General features: G+C 40.2%; 3 protein-coding genes across 5 annotated transcripts; 2 read left to right on the forward strand and 1 right to left on the reverse strand.

Moving 5' to 3' along the window:
- Nucleotides 1–1,914: 1,914 nt before the first annotated feature.
- On the forward strand, nucleotides 1,915–6,202 carry LOC310937165 (gamma-aminobutyric acid receptor-associated protein-like 1). The gene is made up of 5 exons (XM_083901374.1): nucleotides 1,915–2,096; nucleotides 3,198–3,287; nucleotides 3,468–3,546; nucleotides 4,870–4,988; nucleotides 5,710–6,202. Exons 2-5 carry the CDS (start codon nucleotides 3,198–3,200, stop codon nucleotides 5,773–5,775), a joined length of 354 nt encoding a protein of 117 aa, XP_083757500.1. The 5' UTR covers nucleotides 1,915–2,096; the 3' UTR covers nucleotides 5,776–6,202.
- Nucleotides 6,203–7,426: 1,224 nt separating this feature from the next.
- Nucleotides 7,427–14,745, forward strand: LOC310930490 (C-type lectin domain family 4 member C). 3 transcript variants are annotated; one of them, XM_083893498.1, is made up of 8 exons: nucleotides 7,427–7,548; nucleotides 7,786–7,872; nucleotides 8,623–8,691; nucleotides 10,180–10,299; nucleotides 11,196–11,285; nucleotides 11,546–11,700; nucleotides 11,795–11,892; nucleotides 13,804–14,745. In XM_083893498.1, the coding sequence occupies exons 1-8, from the start codon at nucleotides 7,458–7,460 to the stop codon at nucleotides 13,928–13,930; spliced, it is 837 nt and encodes a 278-aa protein (XP_083749624.1). In that variant the 5' UTR covers nucleotides 7,427–7,457; the 3' UTR covers nucleotides 13,931–14,745. The 3 variants fall into 3 exon arrangements, with proteins under 3 accessions (XP_083749624.1, XP_083749625.1, XP_083749626.1); XM_083893499.1 differs by having other exon boundaries at nucleotides 11,549–11,700; XM_083893500.1 differs by lacking the exons at nucleotides 7,427–7,548; nucleotides 7,786–7,872; nucleotides 8,623–8,691 and adding an exon at nucleotides 9,937–10,095.
- A 393-nt stretch (nucleotides 14,746–15,138) lies between these two features.
- trpv6 (transient receptor potential cation channel, subfamily V, member 6) lies at nucleotides 15,139–23,375 on the reverse strand (the record flags this gene model as incomplete). Its single annotated transcript, XM_083897277.1, has 16 exons — nucleotides 15,139–15,403; nucleotides 17,374–17,480; nucleotides 17,603–17,871; nucleotides 17,972–18,038; nucleotides 18,129–18,294; nucleotides 18,390–18,466; nucleotides 18,551–18,637; nucleotides 19,865–20,000; nucleotides 20,101–20,180; nucleotides 20,659–20,805; nucleotides 20,917–21,092; nucleotides 21,435–21,533; nucleotides 21,914–22,054; nucleotides 22,838–22,960; nucleotides 23,039–23,136; nucleotides 23,245–23,375. 16 exons carry the CDS (start codon nucleotides 23,373–23,375, stop codon nucleotides 15,139–15,141), a joined length of 2,169 nt encoding a protein of 722 aa, XP_083753403.1.
- Nucleotides 23,376–26,784: the final 3,409 nt, after the last annotated feature.

Here is a 26,784-nt window from a genome sequence, read left to right on the forward strand (position 1 = left end):
GATTTGGGGGCTCCTCTCCCGATAACCTCAAGAGTAGCTTGGCTATTATTGATACCAATGGAACACTTTTAAATTGCATTAATTAATTAATTGGCATAGTGTTAATTTGCACCTTTGTATTCAAAGTGAAGCACTGCATGCTGTGATCCTCAAATCTGCACTAAGTGAGAAATAAACGACAATAATCGACAAAATAAAACCAAATACGTTAAGCTCAACACTATTTAGATGTCTAAAGATATCCAGATTTCTTTAATATGTTGAATTGTTTGTGTTTTTTTCTCTATCCACTGCTGGGTGGACCCCTGATAAGTAGCCACTTAGTTCACTTATGCCTTAATAATGTGTGTGTGTGTGTGTGACACCAGTATGACATTTAAATTACCTAGTATGAATTAGTTGCCATTAGGAGTGTGGCCATTACGACATATGAATGAGCTTAGCCGAAGTTAAATGTGGGGTAAGTGAAGCTATCGTAGTAGCCCACTGAGCAGCTGACGCACAGAGACACACGATGCACACTTGCTTATTCACTTTGTCATATCCACAGCCCTGGAAAAGTGGGAGGAGGCATTTAACTATCTTTCAAATGGAGCATTCCACATGTTAGAACAGAATTTGGAGAAAAGAACATTCAGCTTTGCTGCTCCCTGTGCATGCAACGTAATGTATTAATGTGACCTCAACTCCTGCACTTTACATGCCATGCAAACTTTATTTACTGTTACATTACTGTTTTTGTCAAAACTATTGCTTGTAACATGTCTCCTATATCTAATGTACTTTTTATTATAACGTGTGCTGCTGACCTCTTGGCCAGGTCACCCTTGGAAAAGGGATTTTTCGATCTTAGTGGGTTCTTACCTGGTTAAAAAACAAATCTGTTACCTTTGACCTGCTTGCCTCTGCTCATCTCTGGGTCTGACCTGTAAAAACTACTGCACACACCACTGTCTAAAACTGGGTGTTTTATATTTTGTAGGTGTACAATGAATGTAGCCATCAGAACAGCATACCAATGTGTTAAACCATAGGTTTTTTATTTTATAATAACCATACTTACTGATGTAATTAGAAATTCTATATTTTTTCCATGCCACATAGGTATATATACAATATATAATATATGTATTATGTATATATATATATATGTGTGTAGTACTTGTTGGATTGTTACAGTGTTAGGAGATTTGACAGCCATAACTGACAGCTGCGTTGCGGAGGCATCATGTGTCAGCAGAAAAGCTCAGGCAGTGCCGATGTTGTCCACATACCGGTCGTTGGCTTCCCTGTTTAACGTATCCAGGTAAATTCCACATCCTTTTCGGGGATTTTAACATCTTTTTCTTTATTTTCTTTCTCCCAATTATGCTTCTTCTCCTCATTCACTTGCTGTTTGTTTACATTCGTGATGTCAAGCCAATATGGCCGCCGCGTCCCAGAATGCAACGCGGTGCCCGTGCCCTATTAACAGAGAAACATGAAAAAAAAACCAACTTCATATAACATATAATAAGTATGTTTTTAGTGAGATTGAGAATGAGCTTTGGTTGTTTTTTCTTGTTTTAATCAGTTACAGACATAACTGGGACGATTCTTACATTAGCAGTCCGTACAGAACACATAATGGCTGGTTAAGCCTCAGCTGGAGTTGTTTACTGAAGAAAGTGAACTGTACGTACTTTACTTTTTACACGTACGCTCGTAGCGCGGGCGTGGCTGTGGGCGTGTCCTTTACGCGGCCAAGGCCTGCTATTGGTCATCTGCGCTATCACTCGATGGGAAAACGTGTTGACAGACAGTTATTTTAGCCAATAACCGCGCTGTAAACTTGCCGTCAATCACCATGTCCCTGTCTGATTGGCCACAGCTGCGGTGGGCGGGGTCAGCCGCCTTTGTTGTTGTTTTCGTTGAGTAGAGAACAGTCGACATCTTTGGAATTGGCTGGATTCGTCCGCGAAACTATTATCACTTTTTAAACTCAAAGTGTTGACTCTGGGCGCTTGTTTTCAGAGCGTCCGTAACTCACGGGACCGGGGGCTTTTATTTGGATCCGCGTTGTTTCTTTGTGAACTTAATTTTTGTCCCTTTCAAAGGTAAGTGAGCAGTCGTACCGTTGTGTCGTTAGCTCCAGTTAGCATAGCCCTTGTTTTTAAAGCAGATATTTACTCTGCGTCACAGTTTGCAAGTTCAACGCTGCGTGTTATTTTATTAAGTCATATAAATATACGCGCATTTAGTTGTGTTTGGTTGCTTTTAGTCAGTCGTATCAGTGTGAAACATGAAGCACGACAGTGTGTTGCTGTGCAGTGTTGATGCTGACGTGGCCTTTATGATCAGTTCGGTGTCAGTATGATCTCATCAGCCTGTTTACACTGATTAAAAAAACACGTGGACAGTGTTTGATCAGTTTAATCAGTCAGTAGTTAAGTGAGGAGGAGGAGATGTTGTTGTGTCGGTAACTTCACTCCCCCTCCCTCTGATACTGTTGTTGTTCTCTCGGTCACTGGTAAACATTGGCACCGATGTGTCTGTTGAGCAAACCCCAGAAACGTCTTTATTACTGACACGAGGAACTGTGCTGATATGTGCAGGATTTGTTGGATTAAATCAATAATGTGTGGTATTTGAATGCAATATTACACGTTCATGTGAATGTTTTCAACTGCATATATCCTGCAAATATTGCATATACAGTATAGAGAAATGTATTTTAAAATGCATATTAAATCAAACTAGAGCTGCAGCTAACAAATATTTTCATATTGCGTAATCAACTTTTTTTTTCATCATTTTTTGCAAATAACTTTAAAAATGTACCTTTTCTTTAATCGTCAAAATAAGTGTGTTTTTGACTCATCAATACAAAAATGCCATTAAGTATAATTTGCAACAAGAACTGGTACTTTGGACGGCAACATACAATTACAATAATATTACCCGCAAAGTAAGTATGTCATTATCAGTGTATTATAATCCAATCATGTACTTCAAAATAGATTCCTACATCTCATCCAGTAACAATTGACAACAAGTGATGTGCTCTTCATGGCTGTCACTATCACTTGTTGACTGAATGCACTGAATGGTGAAGTCAGCAGCCACTTCTCTCTTTCCTTTGTCTTCCCGGTCAATCATGCTATTGTAAGGAGCCTGACGTTTTCTTAGCTCGTTTGTTTTGCTGTGTTGTTTTTCAGATGAGCAGTCAGTACAAGCAGACAGTGCCACTAGACGTGAGGAGAGCGGAGGGCGAGAGAGTTCGGGCCAAACATCCTGACAAAATACCTGTGAGTATGATGACTTTTATAAAAACGTGTTTATTTACTGTAAGTGATATTTGATAGATTAAACTGGGGACAGGACATTATAACTGAGAGTCACAATCATAAGACCGTATTGTAACTCTTAAGTTTTTATAATTTGATTGTTTGTGCTTTCCTTAATTCATTTTTTTTCTTTGTGAACAGATCATTGTGGAGAGGGCCCCGAGGTCACGAGCACCTGACCTAGACAAGAAGAAATACTTAGTACCCTCAGATTTAACAGGTAAATTAGACAGTGTATGCACACAAACATGGAAAAAACACTAAAAACCCAGTTGTATTCTCTCAGATAACGTGCAAGTATCACAAGCTACCAAATTAAAATATTAATATAGTAATTGTGTGAATTAGTAGTAATATGAGAGTGGTTGGTTGTTTGTCCCTGTGATGGACTGGCGGTCTGTCCGGGTGTACCCCGCCTATCACCTTATGTCAGCTGAGACTGGCACAGCGCCCCCTAGTGACCCTCATGTGGAGTATAGAGTGGTAGAAGATGGATGGATGGATAAATATGACCAAAAAAGAACTAAGGGACTAAGGGTCCCTTAGACATTTTACGGTGTAAAAATAATAAAAGTAAGCTGCTGTCGTTGTTCTCTGGTGGACTATCTCTGTAACAGTTACTCAAATCAAGCTTGACATTTCTGTACCCTTATTGTTACTTTTACACATGTTTATTTACAATATTTTGATCTTGTTGGTTGACAACGAGAGGACTTTTTTGAAGTAACATAATAACATTTGATATGAGACTCTCTTGGTGTTGTGTTGTGTGTGGGACATTTTTTGAAGGCTGCAGTAATTTTAAGCTTGGCATGTTTCTCCTGTTTACAACCCTGTTAAATCTCATATGACCCCAGGCTGCATTGCACAATAGGTGCAAATACTGCCACCTCCTGGTGGTGGTGCCACATTACTTGGTACTGTTACTATTCCTAATGGAAACACAAATACGTACTGTACCAAACCGAACCATTCCACCCCATGGAAACATGACTTTATAGCTAGGATAAAATATGAAAAAAGAAATTAAGTTTTAAGTGTCGACAATGTGAAAATGATGACCAATCTTTCAGTTTGATTTGATTTATTTTGCACAGTAAAATACAAACAAATTACAAAGAAAAACATATCTTAAATAAATACTGTGCTGGAAGAAAGTCAATTAGACTTATCTGAATGATACGATATGTAAAACATGAAATCTCAATGAAGGTGTAAAATGTTTGTATGTGTGTGAATGTGCATATGTGCGTGTGTATATGTACATAGACAACAATGATACAGTACAGCAATAATACATGAAACGAGAAGCTATAAGATCATTATTAAGGCCACGCTTTGTAGTGGAATATACATTTTATTTACGTTACGTTTATGTTAGGAAAAAATATTGACATCTCTAAAGCTGAAGAAGAATATCTGTCTGTAAGTAAGACATTTAGGGACGTGACAGTCTGCAGATTTGCTTTCTTTTTACAAGAAATGAATCCAGGGCGTGTGATCGCTGACCGTCTTATTCTGCTTTTTTTTTTTTTTTTTTCAGTGGGCCAGTTATGCTTCCTCATCCGTCAGCGTGTGTCTTTGAGACCAGAGGAGGCTCTCTTCTTCTTTGTCAACAACTCCCTCCCCCCGTCCAGCTTCCCTCTCTCTGCCGTATATGAGGTAACTGCACCTGTTCACGCTCATGATCGCACAGAGATCAACAGACGCACATCAGCAGCAGCAGGGTTACAAACAGAATGACAGGCATTTGCAGATCGACGTCCCCTTCTGAGGATTCCCGTGTTCACACTCCGCAGCTGTATTACGTTTCACCCTTCCCCTTTAGTACAAGAACATTTAGAGTGAGCTAAAGAAAATGTGTTTACACAGCAGAGTTACTTCACTTTTCTTGACCACAGAAGACACATTCCAGTTACAGTATTTTTAAAAATATATACAAAAAAAAACAAAAAACATATATATATATATATATATGTATAAAAAAGGCTGTGTGGTCAGAGCTTGTGTGTATTTTCAGCCTGTTCAGTTTTGGAGGCAGAAGCCAGCATATAATAAGTTATTTCTATATCCGTCATCATGTTAAAGCTGAAATAGACGACCTTTTGGCCAAACCTAGGCACTGTTTTTTTCTTCATTTTCCTTATGACACAAAAAACCCCGATGATGATAATAGAGGTCACCTGATATCTAACGTGTTTTGAATGCAGCCAGTGCTTGGTGGTGTTCTGCTGCTGCTCCATCTTTACAACAGTGACTAAACGGTGACTAAATAGCACTGTTGTGTCCTGCATATTGAGCTGTGATTACGTGCTCAGCAGCACACATGTGCCTCTGTGTTCACGCTAAACAAGGCCTCATTTTCTGCTTTGTTGTGTTCCAGGAACACCACGATGAGGACCTGTTTCTCTACATGACCTACAGTAATGAGAGTGTGTATGGTGCCTGAGGAAGGACAAAAACACTGGAGAAAGAGACACAGAGAAAAGAGAATGAGAAAAGTGCGACAGAATAATGCTAAGGTTGTTCGTATTGATTTACACCACAATTATTGTCTATGGTATTAGTTTTAATAAGCATCTACAGTACATAGGGGATGAAAGGCAGTGGGATTGCTGATAGACTTTTACCTTTGTCAGTATTTTGGAACTGACTGAGAATTTAGTTTTTTTTTTTACACTTATATTGATTTCCTATGGTGAAAGAGGAAAGTTAAAATGAAAGAGCAAATTCATATGAAAAAGAAGGTATTGAAATTATCTTGTGAGCTCTCGTTATCTTTCTCCATCATCTGTATTTAATGCAAATAGTATTTTTTTTTTTCCTTTTGTAAATATTTTTTTTTGTGGAAAATAAATATGAAAATGCAAAAAGTCTTAATTATTTTGTTTTTTATTCCCTCCAAGGAATGTATGGTACTTAGCCAAGTTTGTCTGTCTGCTGTTAAACAACATAACTCAAACAGTTAAAGCCTTTGGAAACCCAAATCCACAAAAGTCTTCTAATTATGTAATTTAGGTCTTATGTACATAATATTTAACATGTAAAAAATATTAGAACTCAGTTTTCATCCAAATTCAAAATATCTGTCATTTTAACTGTTGAAATTTGGGTTTCAATTGATTGGGCGGAGTCATCTACAAGCCAATCATAAATCATCCAAGTCAGTCGTGTCACCCTGCCCCCCAGTGGCGGTTAACAAAACCGCTCAATCTGTTCTGTTTTTCAGTCTGAGCCAACTCCCCCCTATAGCCTTTTGCGATTAGAATCTATCTTCAATCTTTCAATCTATCTTTATTTCCTCCACCGGTGGGGCGCCGTGACCGCCTCTTGGTCGGCTTGGAAAGGCTCGGGGCGAAGGTGGCAGGTGTCTGGTTTTCAGCGACCCCCCCCGCCCGGATCTCGCCACTTCCTGAGGCCATGACACGTGTACTCGCTGTGCCTTCTCTTGCCCCTGCTGGCTGTGCCTCCTCATCACTGGGGTGTGTTCGTCGGTGGGGGACCTCGGGGGACGGGGTCCCTCTGCCCTCGACGCGTTATCTGCCACGCCCACACCGTCCTGACCAGTGGTCTTAACCAGTCTAAACAGCGAAATGATCCGTTTTCCATGTTTCCACAACCTTTAAAGGTGATCTGGACTAAGATAACGGATACAGGATAAAAAACAAACCGACGGTGTATTGACCCTGTGACCCTCTTTTCTACTTCAATAGAAAACACTTAATATTGTTGTGTGGCATTTCAATTTAAGTATAGATTTTCAGCCCCTATGACAAAATAAATATGATAATTCTTGAATTGCAGAGTGAGACACACATTTTCTGCACATTTGCACGTAATCCCCAAGACCACCTGTCTCTGCATGTGTTTTAGAGGAAGGACACACAGAGGAGACATTCTCATGGGGAAGTGGTTTTGTCTTATTACTAATTGGCAGCGACAAACTCTCTGGACACTTTTAGTTCCGCAGATGACGAGACGGGCGAATATCCTGACACATCAGATTTGAAAAATGGGCAGTGTTTAATCTGGGTGATTCAAAGGTTACATAAGCTCATTGTCAGTCGACTGGCCCGGTCTTCAAGAGTTTGCAGGCGAAACGAAAGTTAAGAGAATCAGAAGGGACGAGAGATGGAGTTGGAGGAATTGACCCCAAAGACGGACGGCGGTAAAGAAGAGGATGGAGCTAAAGAGCCTGTGCTGGAGGTCCAAAAAAGTGACGGTACAGATCATTTCATTTCTTAAGTTGATACTGAATACAATGTTATTTTTGTGAAACTGAAAATAAAACATGCACCTCTTCTTTCTATGTTACTTTAAACTAACACAAGTGTGCTGTATGTGCATGTATTTGATTTTGTTTTCAGTCTGAGAATGCACTGGATATATGAGAGCGAACTCCAGATGTTCTACGCGTCATGTTGAAATGTGTCTGTCTTTATTTTTGTCTTAACTTTAGAGGAAACACAACCAGACCATTACTCTAAACTAGGTAGTCCAACCGAGGACGTCTACACAGATGCTTCTTCAGCCAAAGCAAAAGCAGGTAAACTATTATCTGATACTCTATGTGTGTGTGTGTCGTCTACTGCAGGTATTTGTGTGTGTGTGTGTGTGTGTCTGAATGTTAATGACAGGCTTCAAACGTGGAGGTGGCTCACTAAGAGCACCAGTGCCGACTCTGTTGTTGTTTGGATAAAAATGCAAGAACGGTGGCTGCACTAGTACACTTAATTACAACTTGAAGTTAAATAAAATTGAAATAGATTCATATATAGATAGAAAGACAATTTAATCACATAGTGGATGAAGAAAAAGGAAGCAGAAGCAAAACTGTAATATTTCATCAGATGAATCTGCGGTTTCTGTTTAAATATATATACATATTATTACTGTATAGTTTGTGCCTAAACACAAATTTGTTGTAGAAAAACAATTTAATGTAATAAATAAACCTCAATTACTGTTTTAATATTTAGGGAAAAAGTAGTGATATGCTTTTTTTTTTTTTTTACTTATTACAACAATTATAATAATTCTGTTTTAAATAATGTGCCTTATTTAAAACAGAATTATCTGTTTGACGTCCCACATTAGTCACATATTTATAGACCAATGTTTTAAATCTGCACAACTGATGATGCAGCAGTTTTGATTAATTTAGGTGACAAAAAGCAAAACATGTACCTCATGGTTCTTTTCCTTTTTTGATACAAACATGTAAACTCCTTTTTTATTCGTTTATAAAACAGTAAAAACAAAACAAAACCGGTGTGTATTTTTGTCTGAACTTTAGAGGAAGCAGAGAAACGACACAGTCCGGCCGAGGACGTCTACGCAGAAGCTCATTTTGGTGATTCTTCAGGTAAAACAAAAGCACTCACGCTATGATATAGTGTGTCGTCTACTGTACGGATGAATGCTGTTAGAAAAACAACAGGATGTTCTTGATACTGAAGGTTCTAGATTTAAGATTTTTACAGAGTGTAGATCTGCATATTGTTTTTCCACTGTATAACTGCTTTGTCATACACACAATTTAAATTTGACGTAAAAAAAATAGTAAGAGGATGTGTTATTGATCATATTATAAATGTGTTATAAGAAAACTTCCTGTTTCTTAAAAACACAAAAATGCAGACGCAAAGACTTAACAACTACTACTATTTATACTACTATTATTACTATTATTACTATCGCTAATAATAAAAGTACATATCTATTCCCCAGTGAAACATGTTACTGAACAATATGCCTTCAACTGTAAAAGTTACTATTAAAGGTGCATTATGTAATAAAACTTAAAGCTAAATCTGAATCTAAACTGGCCATAAAATCCTCCTAATATGTCACAGAGACTCAGGAATAATGTTCATATAACAAACTGAACTCACCAACAACAACAGTACAGACAAAATATTTGCATTAAAAAAACATTTTGCAGACTGCAAATCATGTTTATGTTTTGAAATCATGTTTTGGCATGTGGCGCCACCTACCGCCATCTACCAATCATTGCAGTCAGTAGAGTCTCAGCTGCTGAGCTACCACGGGTTGCCAGTTATGTCAGAAAACGAAACCTAAAAGACCTCGGTATTTTGAATTTGAATGTAGTAACCGTTTTTGGCCACATTCTTACATATGGCATCTTTAAATCTAGTCGTTCATTAGAGCTTATGACATTAAAACTACAGCAAAACAAACTTTTATTTCTCACGTTGTCTCCTCACTGTTTTAAGGCATTATTGCTTCAAAAAAATCCTGCACTTAAATCACTCATCAGTCGACAAATGACCATCAGTGATAGTCTTACGTTTCGTCTTGAACTAAAACACTGAGTGTCTGCGATGATCTGCTCTGAAATGACCTCCAACAAGAAACAAGTGTTGTTTTGGAGAACAGTGTCTGCAGACTGACGTGCGTGCACCACTTTATTTACAAAAGCTCATTTATAAAGAGAGTTAAAGAGAGCGAGAGAGAGAGAGTTGAAGGACAGGCTTAGCACTGTTCTACATAATGAATTTGGAAGTATCAGTGAAGGTCACGTTGCTATGGTGACCAGGGGAAGTGGGGGGAGTCTTAAAAGTGCACTGCTGCAGGCAGACCAGACTGAGACGGGGTAAACAAGCTTTCTGCGAGAATCCCAGGACCTTTTTTTTCTCCGCGATGTACATTAAATTTTGTCGCAATTATGAAGAGGATAAAAAAGACGAAGCCAAGGAAAACTTGTCATCCCAGTTAACGGTTAAACTGGAGGACGAGCAGAAAGGTACGCCACAGCTGCTTTTTTGCCAAATCCTGATGTTTTGATATCGAAGTATTTCGCTCTCATGATTCATATTGTCTTTCTCAGGCAAACAGACAGACATTTTTTCCAGACTGGGAAATGTCCGTCTGTACCGTGTCGGCTGCTTAGTCCTCACAGTGCTCTGCCTCGTCCTGCTGCTGGTCGTCATTGTCCTCAGCATGAAACGTAAGTCCCTGCAGCCATTGATTTGAATTCATGCCAGTGCTTCAACTGCAAAATAAAACGCTGCTGATTGTAAAACTGAAGTAGAGCCCTCAGAGAGTGCTGCTTCGTCGGGGTTCATCACGTTGCTTTTTTATTTGCACTGCATTTCCCCCCCGACAGCAGACAAAAACACAAGCACAAGGTGTGGCCGACCGTGTTACTGCAGCCTGAAGACATTTGTTCTCTTCTTTCCCTTCTCAACTCCTCCCACTGTGCTCTGACTTCTAGTCCAAAGTGGATCGGCTGTGTGCCCAGAGAGAGAGAGAGGAGGAAGCAGCACAAACAAAACTCTTCATTTGCTCCAAACTGCTGCCAGGAGTTACATCAGGCTCAGCATTCAAACACGTCACGAGTGCGATGCCAGGAGGAAAATTACAGTGCAGATAAAGACTTAAGAAAAACAAACAAACAAACAATAAATGATGCTGATTAGCGGTGTTTGTTTTGAGGCAGAAAGCATCTGTGGGCGGTGATGCTGCTGCTGCTGCTGGCTGTTTTCTAGCGTAGACAAAATGGATGGAAGGCGGAAGTGGGCGACGATGTAAAATAACAAATGTGACCTGAATATTAGAGAAGAAATGTGGGCATTTGCTAACAGAGATGTTGTGCTTTTGGCAATGTGGACTTTTGTCATGTGGCCCAGATCTGGTGAACAGGAGCAGACCACCCAAGTACCCTCAGTTTGTGGGCCATGATGAAAGTGTCACGTGGGGGACGTGTGGGCCAGAACTGGGCTTGTTCACATTGCTTATTGCTTTATTTGCTGTATTTCTTATCGATCAGTGTTGTGTTGCTGCAGCCTGAAGACATTGTTTTTCTCTCCTCCTCCTCCTCTGACTGTGCTCTTTACTTTCCAGTCCAAACCGTGTGCTCAGAGGGAGAGGAGGCCGACGGCCAAGCTTCAACCTGCAGCTATGAACGATGCCAGGCTCGCTTCGGTAATGGAGGTAGGTGCTATGGCAGGAGGAAACGTACAGTGCGGATAAAATAATGTGAAGAAAAAACAATCAATGCAGACTCAAACATTGTTTCGCATGGTCATTCATGTCCTTGATCTTTGAGGAACACGAGTGGTGATGCGGTACATTTATCATACATGTAGAAAGAAAACACGGGAAATAATTCAAATCAGAGCAAAACCACGAAGAAAGCCAGAGGTAACGTAAAGCTTTTAATCTGCTTTGGTAAACGAATCTCTCTCTTTTAGCAGGTGGCGGCTGCAACCATTGTCCTCCTTCATGGCTGGCTGTTGAGAAGACGTGTTTTTACCTGTCAACCCACAGACTGAGCTGGGAGGAGAGCCAGAGCTATTGCTCTGTAAGAGGAGGAACTTTGGCTGTCATCAACAGCCAGAAACTTCAGGTGAAGCTTAAAACTACAGCCATCCCTGATGGTGACACATATGATAGAATTCTCTCAGTGTATTTGTGTCAATGTTGTGATCTGTCTTGTGTAGGTTTTACTGTCTGAGCGCGGGAACCTGAAGTACTGGATCGGGCTCACACGCAAAGGAAACAAATGGAGCTGGGTCGACAACAATTCAGTGCGAAAGAGGTGATTGGTTCCTCCTTGTTCCCATATATCGATCTGTCTGTGTGGTGTGACACAGAGGAAGTTTGTTCAGTACCACAACAGTGATGAAGTTTGACATCCAGCCTTATGCAAGACAGACAGCAAACAAATCACAGGCATAATACAGTACCCATGCAAACATCCAGAGGTGGAAGAAGTACTAAAATATTGTACTCAAGTAAAAGTACCAATGCTTTGATGAAATATTACTCAAGCAGAAGTAAAAAGTAGTTCATTTGAAATGTACTTTAAGTAAAAGTTACTTAGTTACTTTGCGTGGGGTGTGAGGGTAGTAGAAATATGACAAGGGCTCAGAAATCCAAAACTATTCTGGAGCTCACACAGGATATTACGTCACTTTTGTTGCCCTCTATGTTCACGCGTCAGTGCTGGTGCTAATCACATCATCATTGTCTGGTTCTGGTGTATATTTTCCCCCTGTAGGTTTTCATTGTGCTGAATTTTTATTTTTACTCAGTAACAGATAGGATTTAATTTATTTAAGTACAATACTTGAGTCAATACGTACTCAAGTAAAATAAAAAAATCCTGATTTTAAATTGTACAAAATACACAAAAAAAGTATTGGTAACGCTTTCTTTTACAGTCCCCTAATTACCTGGTATTTAGCTGGTAAATTCATGGTAACACTAAAGTGTTGCTAGGTAATTACCAAGGGTAATAAGATAAGTAAATACAGTGAAACCGTTGCCAAAATACTGGGTAATGCACGGTAATGTACTCGGTAAGTAAAGTAAAACTGTACTGTAAAAGAAAGCCAAGCTTGTTTCCATGTAATTACACACATTTTTAGGGTTAGGTTTGTTAGATTACCCCTTGGGTAAATAGGTAGTAATTAGGGGACTGTAGGTACCTGCTTATTACCAGTTTATAACCCAATAATACACTTACATTTACCATAGTTTTGCCATAGTTAAGCTGTACATACCTTCTTATTAACAGCAGTAATAACACGCTATAATTAACTATATAGTTACCAGGTAAATGCCCAGTATTTTGGCAACAGTTTCACTGTATTTACTTTCTTATTACCATTGGTAATTACCTAGTAACACTTTGGTGTTACCATGAATTTACCAGGTAAATACCTGGTAATTAGGGGACTGTAAAAGAAAGCGTTACCAAAGTATTAAATACAGTAACTTGAGTAAATGTATTTCGTTACTTTCCACCTCTGCTAACATCAACCATTCACAACACACAGTAAACAGTTCATATTGCAGTATAGGTGGCTACGTGTAGAGCAAACAAAGCAGAGTAGAGTCTGATGAGTGTGTGAATGTGTGTGACGTTGTGGGCTCTGAAAACCCTGGTGAAAGAAGCTGTTGCAGAACCTTGTATTAATGTTAGAGATTGCTTGAGTATGCTCAGGTGTATCCACTGTGCGAAATACAGGGGGGTCTGCGGGGGTTAGACCCCCCTGATTAACATTCAAGACCCCCTGAAAGCCTCAAATGCAAAATTTGAGGGGGGTCTAAACATGTTACAGTGTAATTGGAAAGCATGTTTTTTTACGAAAGATTTTTGTAATTTCAGTTTTACATATATGATCTACGTACATGATACACTTTGCATTCTTTCTTATCCTTTTTAACCAGACAAAATGTCAATTATTTTATTTCTAATTGTGTATTTTTAATGTTTTAATGCATTGCTTTTCCAAATGGCGCTGTGGAAAAGGCCCACACACAAGCCCACATCTGACAGGGAAGATAGCCAATACTGCAGGGTGGCACCTGGGGGTGGTGGTGAAACAGTATTGCGTAACAAATGGGAGATGGGGACCCCCCCGATTATTAACGGGTATTTCGCACACTGGGTGTAACTATTTTTCAATATTGTGTAGTAATCATTATTACTTATCTTTTGCAGCTACTGGGAAAACAATGTGTCGCCAGAGGGTTGTGGCATCCTGAACAGTCAAGGCCCAGCTGAGAAGAACTGGCAGAGTCATCCCTGCGACGATTACACCTACTTCATCTGTCAGCGGATCATGTGATAGCTCTGCCTTTTCTTTAACAGAAACACGAGCGAACCAATTCTCTCTCCACGACGCCGCAATAGCACATCAAATCATTTATCTTTCCACTTCACACTTCGATCAATAGTTTTCAGCAAATATTCAGTATATTTTGAAGCTTTTTTTTAGAGTATAGATGTTTGAATGTAAAAACTGTTGAGCCGTTTATACAAATATTCGTATTATTTGCATCTCTGTGTAGCATCATCTGTCCTCTGATCAGGGTTTGTCATCCTTACTGTATGATTCTTTATTCTGCTGTATGCCTTCAAAAAAAAAAAAAAAAAATAGAGGCCAGTAACTTTTTTTTTTTTTTTTAACATTTTATTTCATATAAAATTGTCATCATTTCCCATGTACACTGAATGACTACATTTGACTTTCTTTTAGCTTAGTATATACAGTATTGCTGCTACATACACGCGTGTGTATATCGCTATAAAAATAACACAAAATACCTCTTTTCTATAGCATAATACTGCAGGAATAATTGCACTATAAAGAGAAACTTCTTGCAAGTTAATTCACTGAAATTCACCACCACTTCAAAGCCCAAGTCTGTATTTTGTTTTCAGAATCACGTTTTTTTTTTTTTGTTTTTTTTTAAGTGTTATTTGTTAAAATCCTCCAGACGTCCAGGTAGCCCCCAGAACAAAAGTAAAATGCGACGCTGCGCAATCTTCTGTTTGTCCTCTCTACGCTGACATTCATCATAGTGCAGGTTTAAATCTTAATTAAAACCATAACCCTTTAATTCAAACTCTGTTAGAAAACAAATCTACTTCTCACTTGATTCACACTGTCACTAAACAGAGTTAATGGTTTCAATTGCTAGTTTCAAGTCTTGTTCAATATAACCTGGCTGTAAATAGATAATAAAGTACGACGCCTGAGTGGACATCAGTGATATTGAACCTGGTTACAGGTGATGCCTTTTGATGTGCTGGTAACACAATAACACACACAGGTAAGTGAATCTATTGATTAATTACAAACAAAGTCATTTTTAAAGTATTACGAGTGCTACTGGACTGAACTTTAGGGCGTGTTGTAGAGGATTGTAACAAATAGGATAAATACGAGTTTTAAAAACAATTTACCTCCTTTAGCTACTCTGTACTTTCTTTGTGTTCAGAGATGTGAGAAGATGACGGAGAGCCTCAGAAAACGCACTCCAGGCTCAGGCATTAAACAATTTTTATGTCCTGGTCGTCCTCCAGCTCCTCCTGCTCCATCTCCAAACCTAAGGCACTGTGACGAATCATCTGCCAGCCCGTCAGAGACTTCCTGTTGTTGTATCCACCTCTGAGTTTAGGTCTGAGCTTTGGGGTTTCAGAGTGTGACCCCTTTATTGTGTCAGTCTTCTCCAAACCTTCCTTTTCGTCCTCCTTGGAGAAGGCTTTGATGTAACGTCGCATCTTTTGCAGCATGGAGTCGTTGCGGTCCTCGACCCTGAAAAAGAGAAAAGTGTAAACCAGTAACAGAGGCACTTTCACTGAGAACTACCTGGAGGTGAAGACTGATTTAACTTTCCGTGAACCCTCAGTATTCACACCATGCATGAAGGAATAAACCAGGGCTATTCAACTAAAATTTCCGGGGGGGGCCAGTTTTTCAGAAGTCTATCCAGCTAGTGGGCCGGTCAACCCCTGTACTACTATTTTGTGTTGCATGTACAGTAAATGGATACAAATAGATACAAAATGTTACAAATTATTTAGCGTTTATTTATTGAAATGGCTGCTAGTTTTGTGCTAAAAAGGTAAGTAACAAAACCACCAACATTCAGGTACAATACAATTTGCGTATACTAGTGCAAAAAGGTCACACAGTACCACCAACATTTGGATAAGGCTCTTACTAAATTATAGGTAATATATAAACAATATTAAGGTGCAATGGCCACAAGAGGCTATTTTTGTACCAATAATATTCAGGTACAACTTCTACAGTTGACTCTTGTGCAAAAAATAAAAGTTACACTATACCAACAAGACACAGATACCGCTGCAGTTGGCTCATAGTGCAAAATATTCTGGTACATACATAGACTGCCTACAATTACAGCTGTACTAGTATTTGCCAAAAAGGGACGCAAAGTATCACAAAGTGTATGAAATAGGTGATAGCTACGGTTTTATTGGCTTTTTAATAACACATTTATTATTTATGTGTTAATGGGCCGCGGGCCGGTCCAAATTGCTTGAAGGGCCTGATCTGGCCCCCGGGCCTTAGGTTGAATAGCCTTGGAATAAAGGAACATTTTGGTTTGAGTAAAATATTGCAATTCAATACTAGTGAATCACAGTGAGAGAGAGAGAATTGTCACCCAAGTACTGTTGTGTCGGCGTCCCCGAGTGTTTGTGTCTCTCTGGTGTTCTCTCTCTCTCTCTTTGTGCACACAGGTATAGGCTCATCAAGCTCATGGCCCTCAGGTGTGTGCAGTCTCCAAGGAGGCGGAGCTGTGCCTTTAAAGCCCTGCAGTTCAGCCCTGCTCTCTCTCTCTCTCACCATTTACAGCGTGGCACTCTGCAGCTCTTATCTTTTTGTCTTAAGCCCAATTTATACTTCTGCGTAAAGTGCTCTGCGTAGGTTACGCAGAGTCCTCTGCGTCGACGCAGAGCCTGTCGTAGAGTCTCTGCGTCGTCTCCGGCTGCACGAAATATTTTTTAAGTGTCCGTCACTCCGTCAAGGGACAACGGAGACGGCAAGAGCTGCGATTGGTCCTCAGGACAGGCCGAGCTAACGCTGCTCTGTGCCGGCTCACAGTGAGCACCGAGCGTCCACAGAGCCGCGGAGCTGATCACCGCCGACAACGTCGCTGCCGAACTATAAATACGTCATATCTTAACACACACAGCACATGTTTAGACTCTAAATGGCTAATTTCACACCTCAAATTATCTTAAAACTGCATTCCGTCACACAGAAAAGTGAGAAACGGCCACTGTTTCAACAACAACAGTCTTTCTCTCTCGGACGCCATTGATCGATGTAGCCAAAAGCACAACCTTGCGCAACGACCCCTGCTGATCGGGCGGGAAATTGCAGCGCGTTTCCGTCCACGACGCAGAAGTATGAAGGCTTGAGGGGTCTCCGTGGTGACGCAGTCGGAGAAGTATAATGTGGCCTTTAGTTTCGCATACAACACACACCCATGCACCCACACTTACAGCTGATTCCACTGATTACAGACATAGGATATATTTTGTTGAAGATTATTGTTTGTGGTTAAAATAAATATTAATTAACCGCATCTCTCTTGAACATGATTGTTTTTTTTGTCAAGTCATCTGAGCCAGTCTCGACACTGTGCTCTAATCAAATATATATCATGCCAGCCCCAATGGAGAATGGAGAAGTTAACTGCTTGTCTCTGCACATGATATCACCACATTGTTATGTGTTGTGTTTCCTCTTACCTCAGATACCAGCGCTCCTTCAGGCCGTAGTCCAACCCACACACCCCGAGCCGAGGCCACAGCCAACGCGGCAGCCTCCTCTCCAGCATCAAAGTGGTGGCGACGACCTGCACGTCATCATTATAACTCTTATTATGGCACAGGGCAGACTTTACAAGGTAATTCTGTGCATTTATACAGTTCGTTAAATGCATTTATTCTTTGTGGTTCTCCACTCTCGTGTGTGTACCTGTGTTCTCCACAGCTCGTCTCTCTCCTGCGCCACCCTCCAGTGTGTGTCGCTCATCATGGCGATGAGCAGGTTTAAGAGCAGGATGTACGAGACCACAGAGAAGGCGCAGTGTATAACGTGAACGATGGGGGGCGTAGCGATGGTGTGCTCCACAGGCAGATCGATGAGGCCCACGCTGAGCTCAAACTGGGAGAAGAGAGTGATGGGGAAGGAGCGATAAGCAGGGATGGCGTCGGGCTCCTGGGTCATGTACACCATCCACAGGGCTGAGGAGAAAAAAATTCACATTTCAACAATTATCACAGAAGCTGTGTGAGGAAAAAAAATCAAAGGTTTGTTTGTTCTTCTCTCCCAGAATATACTCACAGGTGGAAAAACCAATGAGCACAATGACAGTCAGCCACATGAACTTTGTCAGGTCTCCGAATATAATCTAGAGGGAAATAAGACACAGATGATTTTGGTCTGAAAACACAAATAGGAGAAGAAAAAAAAAAACATTCTACTATTCCCACTGTGTTACCTTCTGTATCATGATGACATAAGGGCCAAGCATTTCAAAGCCTCGAGCAAAGAACATGACGTTGCACCAGCCCAGCACCAAACACACTGCCATCACCACGGCTTCTCCCTGCACCTCGCTGGCTCTGAACACACACAGCAGCACCACCAAGCAGGCGTAGCTGATGCTGCTCACAGCAACACAAGGCAGCACAACAACGGTTAGACAACTATCTCACAACTGTATGCTTGGTTTTTCATCCTCGGACGTCTCTGTGCTCACAGGATAACGTGGAAGGGGCCTCCCAGTGCCGTCTGACCAAAGTAGCGCTTTGCTCCCACTCTCAGTATATCAGGGATCTGTCGTGAGAAGGAAGCTGGTAAGTATTTGCACGTACAATATATTGCATATGTGTGAAGATAGAGCATGTTTCATGAATTCACCTCCAGCAACAGGATGGCCACAGCTCCCAGGACGCTGATGACTTCTCCTGCCAGCCGCAGGTTATCTTCATATGTCACATAACTCTCCTGAGACATGAGAGGAGGAAATATAGTTTTTAATTCATATTAAAAGGTGCTTCACATCCTAGCTTTTGTACCTCTAAAATATTTAGAGGTGCATTATGTAATAAATGTAAAGCAACTGGCCATAAAATCCTCCTAATATGTCACAGAGACTCAGGAATAATGTTCATATAACAAACTGAACTCACCAACAACAACAGTACAGACAAAATGTTTGCATTAAATCGTGTTTACGTAGAATTATTACTTTTTCCCCCTCAGAATTCTGATTTTAATCTTAGAATTTCTGACTTTTTTTTCCGTACAATCTGACTTTTTTTTCCTCAGAATTCCAACTTTAATCCTGGAGTTCTGACTTTAATCTTAAATTCTTTCATTTTAGAATTCTGACCTTTTCTTTAATTGTAGAATTCTGACGTTTTTACCCAGAATTCTGACTTGAATTCTTTAATCTTAGAATTCTTACTTTTTTTCCTACAATCTGACTTTTTTTTCTCAGAATTCTGACTTTAATCCTGGAGTTCTGACTTAAATCCCACAATACTGACTTTAATCTTAAATTCTTTAATATTAGAATACTGACTTTAATCTCAGAATTTCCTTAAAGGTGCATTATGTAATAAATCTAAAGCAACTGGCCATAAAATCCTCCTAATATGTCACAGAGACTCAGGAATAATGTTCATATAACAAACTGAACTCACCAACAACAACAGTACAGACAAAATATTTGCATTAAAAACACATTTTGCAGACTGCAAATCATGTTTTGGCATGTGGCGCCACCTACCGCCGTCTACCAATCATTGCAGTCAGTAGAGTCTCAGCTGCCGAGCAACCACGGGTTGCCAGTTAAGTCAGAAAATTAAACCTAAAAGACCTCGGTATTTTGAATTTGAATGTAGTAACGTTTTTTGGCCACATTGTTACATATGGCACCTTTAAGTGATCAGTGATCAGTCTTTATGATAGATTAAATTAAAAAGTAGTGCCATTTAATTTATATATCTGAATAAATCTGAATCTCTAAAGTAACTGGTGCCCCAAATAAAACAGTGAAGCTAAAGTACCATAAAATAAGTAAGATAATTAACAATCCCTAATCCACAAATCCCTAAAAACACTACATTTCAGTATATTTGAGCATTCTTTAAAGTCCTATATATATATGTGTTGTAATCTATTCTGTGTTTACAAAGTAAAACTGTAGAGTTACGAGTAATGTCACACATTGAGTGTTTTCTGGACCCGGATGGTTTTGTCCATGTCTGACTTTGTGTAGTTCTCCGGAGCGTCCTTCAGGGGGCGATACACACAACACAGTGTGAAGATCCCGATGTACAGCAAATACAGACACAGCAGCAGCCTGACACAGAACAAAATAGAGAAAAAAACAGTGTAAAAAAAAGCACAGTAAACGTGTACATTTTATATATAATAATCAATTTATAATCAATGAACTTTACCTGAAGTAATGTTTTCCATACAGGTTCCACTTCAGACTGACCAGCTGTCTCACAGGTGTCACCTCCAGTATCCTTCTTGCCTGGAAAACACAGATAATTGATGCCATTTTGTCAAACGAATTTCTTACAAGACAGATTTTGATTTTCCCCAAATATTGCACATCGGGGGCCCACGGTTAGTGTAGTGGTTAGCTAGAAGACCCAGGTTCCTGGGTTTGAGCCCCGGTTGGAACAAGGGCCTTTCTGCAAGGAGTTTGCATGTTCTCCCCGTGTGTGCGTAGGTTTTCTCCGGGTTCTCCGGCTTCCTCCCACAGTCCAAAAACATGCGATATGGGGATTAGGTGAATTGGTCACTCTAAATTGACCGTAGGTGTGTTTGAGTGAATGGTTGTTTGTCTCTATATGTGGCCCTGTGATGGACTGGCGAGCTATCCATAGTGTACCCCGCCTATCGTCCCATGTCAGCTGAGATAGGCACAGCACCCCACAGCGACCCTCCAGTGGAGGATAAAGCGGTAGATAATGGACGTATTGTACATCTGATAGAGTCTGACACACCTCTCTCTGCTGACTGCCCACAATAAGCTCCATCACTGACATATCGTCGGCCCACGAGTCAATCTCTGTCAGGTCGTACAGGCTCGAGGTCAAAGGGCCCAGACTCCACTGAATGACACGTCTTTTATTGACCAGGTGCTGGAATGCCTGAGAGAGACAGAAGGAATCACAGCAGTGAGGATAGAACGGCGACATTAATCTGCTTCACCCTCCCCACGCTTGCTTTTCACCCACTGAGCCCTCGCGCGCTTCTCTCACCACAACGTTTCCCTCTTTGGCCGCCAGTTTAAAAGGTGTGAGGCCTCGGTAGTTGGACACCATGTCGAGTGGCACCGGCTGGTCCAACTCCAAATCGTGTGCCATGATCAGGTCAATAGCTTGGCACGCGATCATCTTGTTAGGCTGCAGAACCAGAATGTGAATCACTGTGTTGCCTAAGGAGAAGAAAGTGAGGAGGGAAAAAAAAAATCAGTATTTAAAGCAGTTACACAAATATGAGATGAATTTTTGTGTTTTGGCTTCTCCTTCTCCAGGGGTTTTAATAACCCTCCCATTTATCCAGACTTGGGACAAGGAGTGCACTGGACGTGACCCCCTGTGGTTGGGGTCAGTTTAAAGTGTCCTATTAACAATGAACAAATGGAGATTGGGCACCGTGCTCAGTCCTTGACCTGACAGCAAACCCCAGTTCCTCTTCCACAACCGGCTGCCCTCATATCAAATGAAACACTACAGCATTTATTCCATCTTTAGCTATTTATTTTTGTATTTTATACCTCGGTAATCCTGCACCCTGGTGCTGGCCCCTGCTTCGATGACCATGGAGATGATGTCCTCATTCCCAGCACATGCAGCAAAAGACAGGATGTGTTCACCTGATGACCAAATATGTATGTATATATATATTTAAAAAATCAGACAAACATAGATTGAATTGAATAGATTTATTCGATACGTTAATATTGAGAGCTTCACAGCAATTTTCAGGTGTAATTTATCACGGTTAGCTCACTAGCTAATTTATTAACTGCAAATGCCCGTCTCTAGAAAAACAAAATGTAAACCATAATCACGAACACAAACTTAAAACAATCACATACAACAAAGTAATTTTTTAAATCTATGCTTTGGTTTTATACGACTAACTTACACATTGTTTTTCTAAAGAGCAGCTGTGCGATCGTTGGCTCGACCCACTCGACCACCGACACACTCGCCACGACGCTCGCTTCAGGCTCACCAATGCTAAACTTACCATAGTATATGAGTCCTCCGATCCTCTTCCTGAAGTACAAGCCGGTGACTCGCGGGGTGACCACATCACCACCTCGGCTAATGAGATGATGGACCAGATTTGTGTTCTGATTCACCACAGCGATGTGGAGAGGAGTGACACCTGAGGGGAGAGAGCGCAGACGCCGTATGTGAGCGAAGATAACACTCAACCAAGTGTGTCTTTAGCAAAATTAAAATAACTCTGTAGTCCCCTTTCAAAGATACCCATGTACAGGTTTATTAGGTTGCTTTAAAGAATAGACCTTTTATACGTGCTTAAGGAAAGAAAAGGCAACAGTCTCGTGTCAACATTTCTCTACAGTAGCCAGAACAGACGCAGGTTTTTTTTGCATTTTCAAGCAGATGCTTATCATGCAGACAAGGAAGAAATGATTTAACCACATAACTCTGGAGCATAAACCAATGAAGAAGAAGAGCGTGATGAGCGTAAGAGTGAAATAATATAGAGTGTTTACATCCTTTCTGTTAAACAGAGGCCACAGTAGTTCCCTAACATGCTTAAGGCTGGGGTCAGTAGTAATTATTACACACTGGACTTTTAAATAGCTCTAGACAGTTGTCACTGACCAGAAGTGTTTGCTCTGTGACTTGGGTCTGTGTTTGGACAGAGTCTGAAAGCTAATTTTACCAGTATCTCACAGCAATTTTTCTCCAAACAAAAGCCAGAATCCCACTTTCTGTTGTTGAGGTCAATCCATTCACCGTATTTGCTGCTTCTTAAACAACCTTTTCTGGCGTAAACACTGATCTTATTGGGGGCCAAATCCTGGTTAGGTTAAGGTTACGGTTAGGCATTAACTGGTTATTCCAAATATTATGTCCAAATGGATGGAAGTCAAAGAGGTGTGGTGGAGAGAGAGAGAGAGAGAGTTTCTATGCCAACCTTGGAAAAGTTCAGAGGTCATGGGCTCATTGATGAGTTCAGGAGCTCCGTTCATCAGAGCCACAGCAGCCTCCATGTTGTCGTTCATCACGGCGACGTGAAGCGCCGTCTCCCCGAGAGCGCCTGAATGAGAGGAGGGTTAGGGTTAGCTAACATGACAGAAGAACAGAACGATGCTGAGCGTCACTCTTTCAGTCTCACCTCTCTCAAAGATGTTAGTGGCCGAAAAGCTCAGCAGCTTCGCGATGCAGCCCGCGCTGTTCTTTTTAGCCGCGTAAAAGAGGGGAATGTCGTTTATGCTGAGGGGGAGAAGGAAAAGAAACGTCACACACCCGCATGTCCGACACCACACTTTGACATAAATCTGCTTTATCCTCAGAAAGCGGCGTCTCGGACGAGACTCTTACTTTTTGGTGTGGAGCAGAAAGGTCTCATCCAACATCTCGTTCCATCCTTTCTTGTTCTGAAGGCGAAACCTCAACTGACTCCACCAGTGGTTGAGCTCGCTCGGAGCGGATCTGGCCAGAGTCGGAGACATTGACCCCCTGATGATTTACTGCAAGAAAAGAAAAAGGTAGAGGAGCATTAATTATAGTGGAAAGACATAATGAGAATTTCTTAATATAAAGAAAGACATAATGAGAATTTTGGTATTTTGGTATATTATTCACTTTCTATGTAAATTCGCATAAAACAATGAATAGAAAAAAAAGGAATTCCCTCAGTCTTACCCTTAAACAGTAAACGTGCTGCTGCTCAAATTCTCCGTCATAACACTGTCCACAGAGGAAGCAACACCTGTAAAACGCACCTGAGGAGAAGTGAAATCCCTTCGACGCGACCATTATATATAACCCAGCCACGAGGGAGGAGACACGGAGGGGCTGAGAATGACTGGGCGGAGAGGGAGGACGAGTGAACAGCACACAGGTAAAGACAGCGAGAGTGAGGCAGTAATGAGCAGCTAGACTTTTAACCGCACATGAGGAATCCCGCAGGGAAAGTTGTGCTTCGAGGTTCAACTTACGTTGCTCAACAAGGAAGTCCCTCATCATGCTGATGTGAAGTTCTCAGCGTGATTTTGTCACCTTTAAACTGAAGTGTCAATGGTCCAGTCCCTAATTCCAGAATGTCTCTGTTATCACCAGGCCTGGCTGCATTCCTCCACCTGCTTTCACCTAAACCTGCATGGCCACTATGAGGATTTTTTGCAACTACATGACAGTCAGCACATAGCCGTCCACGAACCGTTCAGGTAAACCTGTTTTGGAGATTGCAAGCACGTATGTCTGAATACTGCTCTGTGATTTTAAACCACATGACCCTGCACAAACCTCTCTTCTTTTACTGCTTTACACGTCAACATTCTCCAAGAATCTGAATCTGAATCTGGGATTGTTTGTTTGGAGATGATGTCAGATTCTTGCCAACATGTTGCATCTTGCACGCACGTGAAAACTGCTTCCATTCACAATGATTTAACTTGTTGAGCACCGTTGATGTGTCAACAGGAACGCTCACAAACACGGTAATTGCCACATTACAGAGACTTTAACGATCATTCGGTGGTTGGCGACGTCATGTCCGATGAGGTCGTCCCACTTTCCTCCGGAGGATGGAAAGCGACGCTAAAGGTAAATTTTGTTTTATTAATTTATCTTTTTCCATGTGGGAAGAGGTTGAAGATGCTTACACGCCTTTGTTTTCCACCTGGTAAAACTATTTGTAAACTGCTGATTCAGTCGCCTTTTAAAATATTTGTGCTCATCCTCGTTGTAGCGTACAGGTATTTTGCTGCACCATTTTTAGACCATGACTAACTGGCCGGTCAACCGCAGGATAAACAGGGTTTAGGAAGACTCTATAGGAGGCCCTGGTCATGGTTGCAGATGTGGCAGTCATTTAGTATTGTGGAGATAATAGTTGTTTACCAGACTGACTGCACCATCTTTAAGTAGTGTCTTACAGACCAGTGGTTTCCAGCCTGTTAATGTCTTTATAAAGGAACAATAACACCGTAAAAACAAAATGTTGTGGTCTGCGAGTCCAGTGTTTCTGAACATATGTACCTGCATCTCTTTCACAACACTCTGCTAATAGATGTCAGGACACAACGGCAAACAATTATTACATTAATGACACATGAGGACACATGCTCTTGTTCAGGGTGACTCCACACAACAGAACCCAGTGATCATCATGAGAACAAAAGCATTAGGTTCAGGAGGAAACAACACTGGCCATCTTTTGTTTTTAACAAGCTGCTTCATTTCATAAGACATTTTTTATTCAATTGTTTTCCTTATGTCAGTTTTTTAATAGGTCCAAAATTTGACAAAAACGTCATACTATACTATGTAGTACGTCCTACTATACTATGTCGTCTATAATGTGACCATTTTTGGAAGAAAAAAAATTGGTCCAAAATTTGACAAAAAGGACAAACTATACTATGTCGTCCAAAATCTGAACATTTTTTTGAAAAACGTTTTTTTGGTCCAAAACATGACAAAAACGTATTACTATACTATGTAGTACGTCCTACTATACTATGTCGTCTATAATGTGACAATTTTTGGAAGAAAAAAAATTGGTCCAAAATTTGACAAAACGACATACTATATACTATGTCGTCCAAAATCTGAACATTTTTTTGAAAAACGTTTTTTTGGTCCAAAACATGAGAACAACGTAGTACTATACTATGTAGTACGTTATACTATACTATGTCGTCCATAATGTGACCATTTTTGGAAGAAAAAAAATTGGTCCAAAATTTGACAAAAACGACATACTATACTATGTCGTCCAAAATCTGAAATTTTTTTGAAAACGTTTTTTTGGTCCAAAATTTGACAAAAACGACATACTATACTATGTCGTCCAAAATCTGAACATTTTTTTGAAAAACGTTTTTTTGGTCCAAAACATGACAAAAACGTAGTACTATACTATGTAGTACGTCCTACTTTACTATGTCGTCTATAATGTGACCATATTTGGAAGAAAAAAGAATTGGTCCAAAATTTGACCAAAAAGTCATACTATACTATGTAGTACGTCCTAAAATACTGTCGTCCATAATGTGAACATTTTTGGAAGAAAAAAAATTGGTCCAAAATTTGACAAAAAGGACAAACTAAACTATGTCGTCCAAAATCTGATTTTTTATTTGAAAAACGTTTTTTGGGTCCAAAACATGACAAAAACGTATTACTATACTATGTAGTACGTCCTACTATACTATGTCGTCTATAATGTGACCATTTTTGGAAGAAAAAAAATTGGTCCAAAATTTGACAAAAAGGACAAACTATACTATGTCGTCTATAATGTGACAATTTTTGGAAGAAAAAAAATTGGTCCAAAATTTGACAAAAACGACATACTATACTATGTCGTCCAAAATCTGAACATTTTTTTGAAAGCGTTTTTTTTGGTCCAAAACTTGACAAAAACCTCATACGATACTATGTAGTACGTCCTACTATACTGTCGTCCATAATGTGACCATTTTTGGAAGAAAAAAAATTGGTCCAAAATTTGACAAAAACGACATACTATACTATGTCGTCCAAAATCTGAACATTCTTAAAAAAAACTTTTTTTGGTCCAAAACAGGACAAAAGAGTAGTACTATACTATGTAGTACGTCCTACTATACTATGTCGTCCATAATGTGACCATTTTTGGAAGAAAAAAAATTGGTCCAAAATTTGACAAAAACGACATACTATACTATGTCGTCCAAAATCTGAATTTTTTTTTGAAAAACGTTTTTTTGGTCCAAAACATGACAAAAACGTAGTACTATACTATGTAGTACGTCCTACTATACTATGTCTTCCAAAATGTGACCGTATTTGGAAGAAAAAAAATTGGTCCAAAATTTGACAAAAACGACATACTATACTATGTCGTCCAAAATCTGAACATTTTTTTGAAAA

This window comes from Microchirus variegatus, assembly GCF_963457635.1.
Source record: "Microchirus variegatus genome assembly, chromosome: 1".
In the NCBI taxonomy this organism is placed as follows: Eukaryota; Metazoa; Chordata; class Actinopteri; order Pleuronectiformes; family Soleidae; genus Microchirus; species Microchirus variegatus.

Excerpts from the sequence above, each read along its gene's own strand:
- LOC310937165 (XM_083901374.1), top strand. The coding sequence starts at position 3,198 with ATGAGCAGTCAGTACAAGCAGACAGTGCCACTAGACGTGAGGAGAGCG. Across the intron at positions 3,288-3,467 it reads AACATCCTGACAAAATACCT|ATCATTGTGGAGAGGGCCCC; the intron begins GTGAGTATGATG and ends CTTTGTGAACAG. Across the intron at positions 3,547-4,869 it reads AGTACCCTCAGATTTAACAG|TGGGCCAGTTATGCTTCCTC; the intron begins GTAAATTAGACA and ends TTTTTTTTTCAG.
- LOC310930490 (XM_083893498.1), top strand. The coding sequence starts at position 7,458 with ATGGAGTTGGAGGAATTGACCCCAAAGACGGACGGCGGTAAAGAAGAG. Across the intron at positions 8,692-10,179 it reads TCATTTTGGTGATTCTTCAG|GCAAACAGACAGACATTTTT; the intron begins GTAAAACAAAAG and ends TGTCTTTCTCAG. Across the intron at positions 10,300-11,195 it reads CATTGTCCTCAGCATGAAAC|TCCAAACCGTGTGCTCAGAG; the intron begins GTAAGTCCCTGC and ends TTTACTTTCCAG.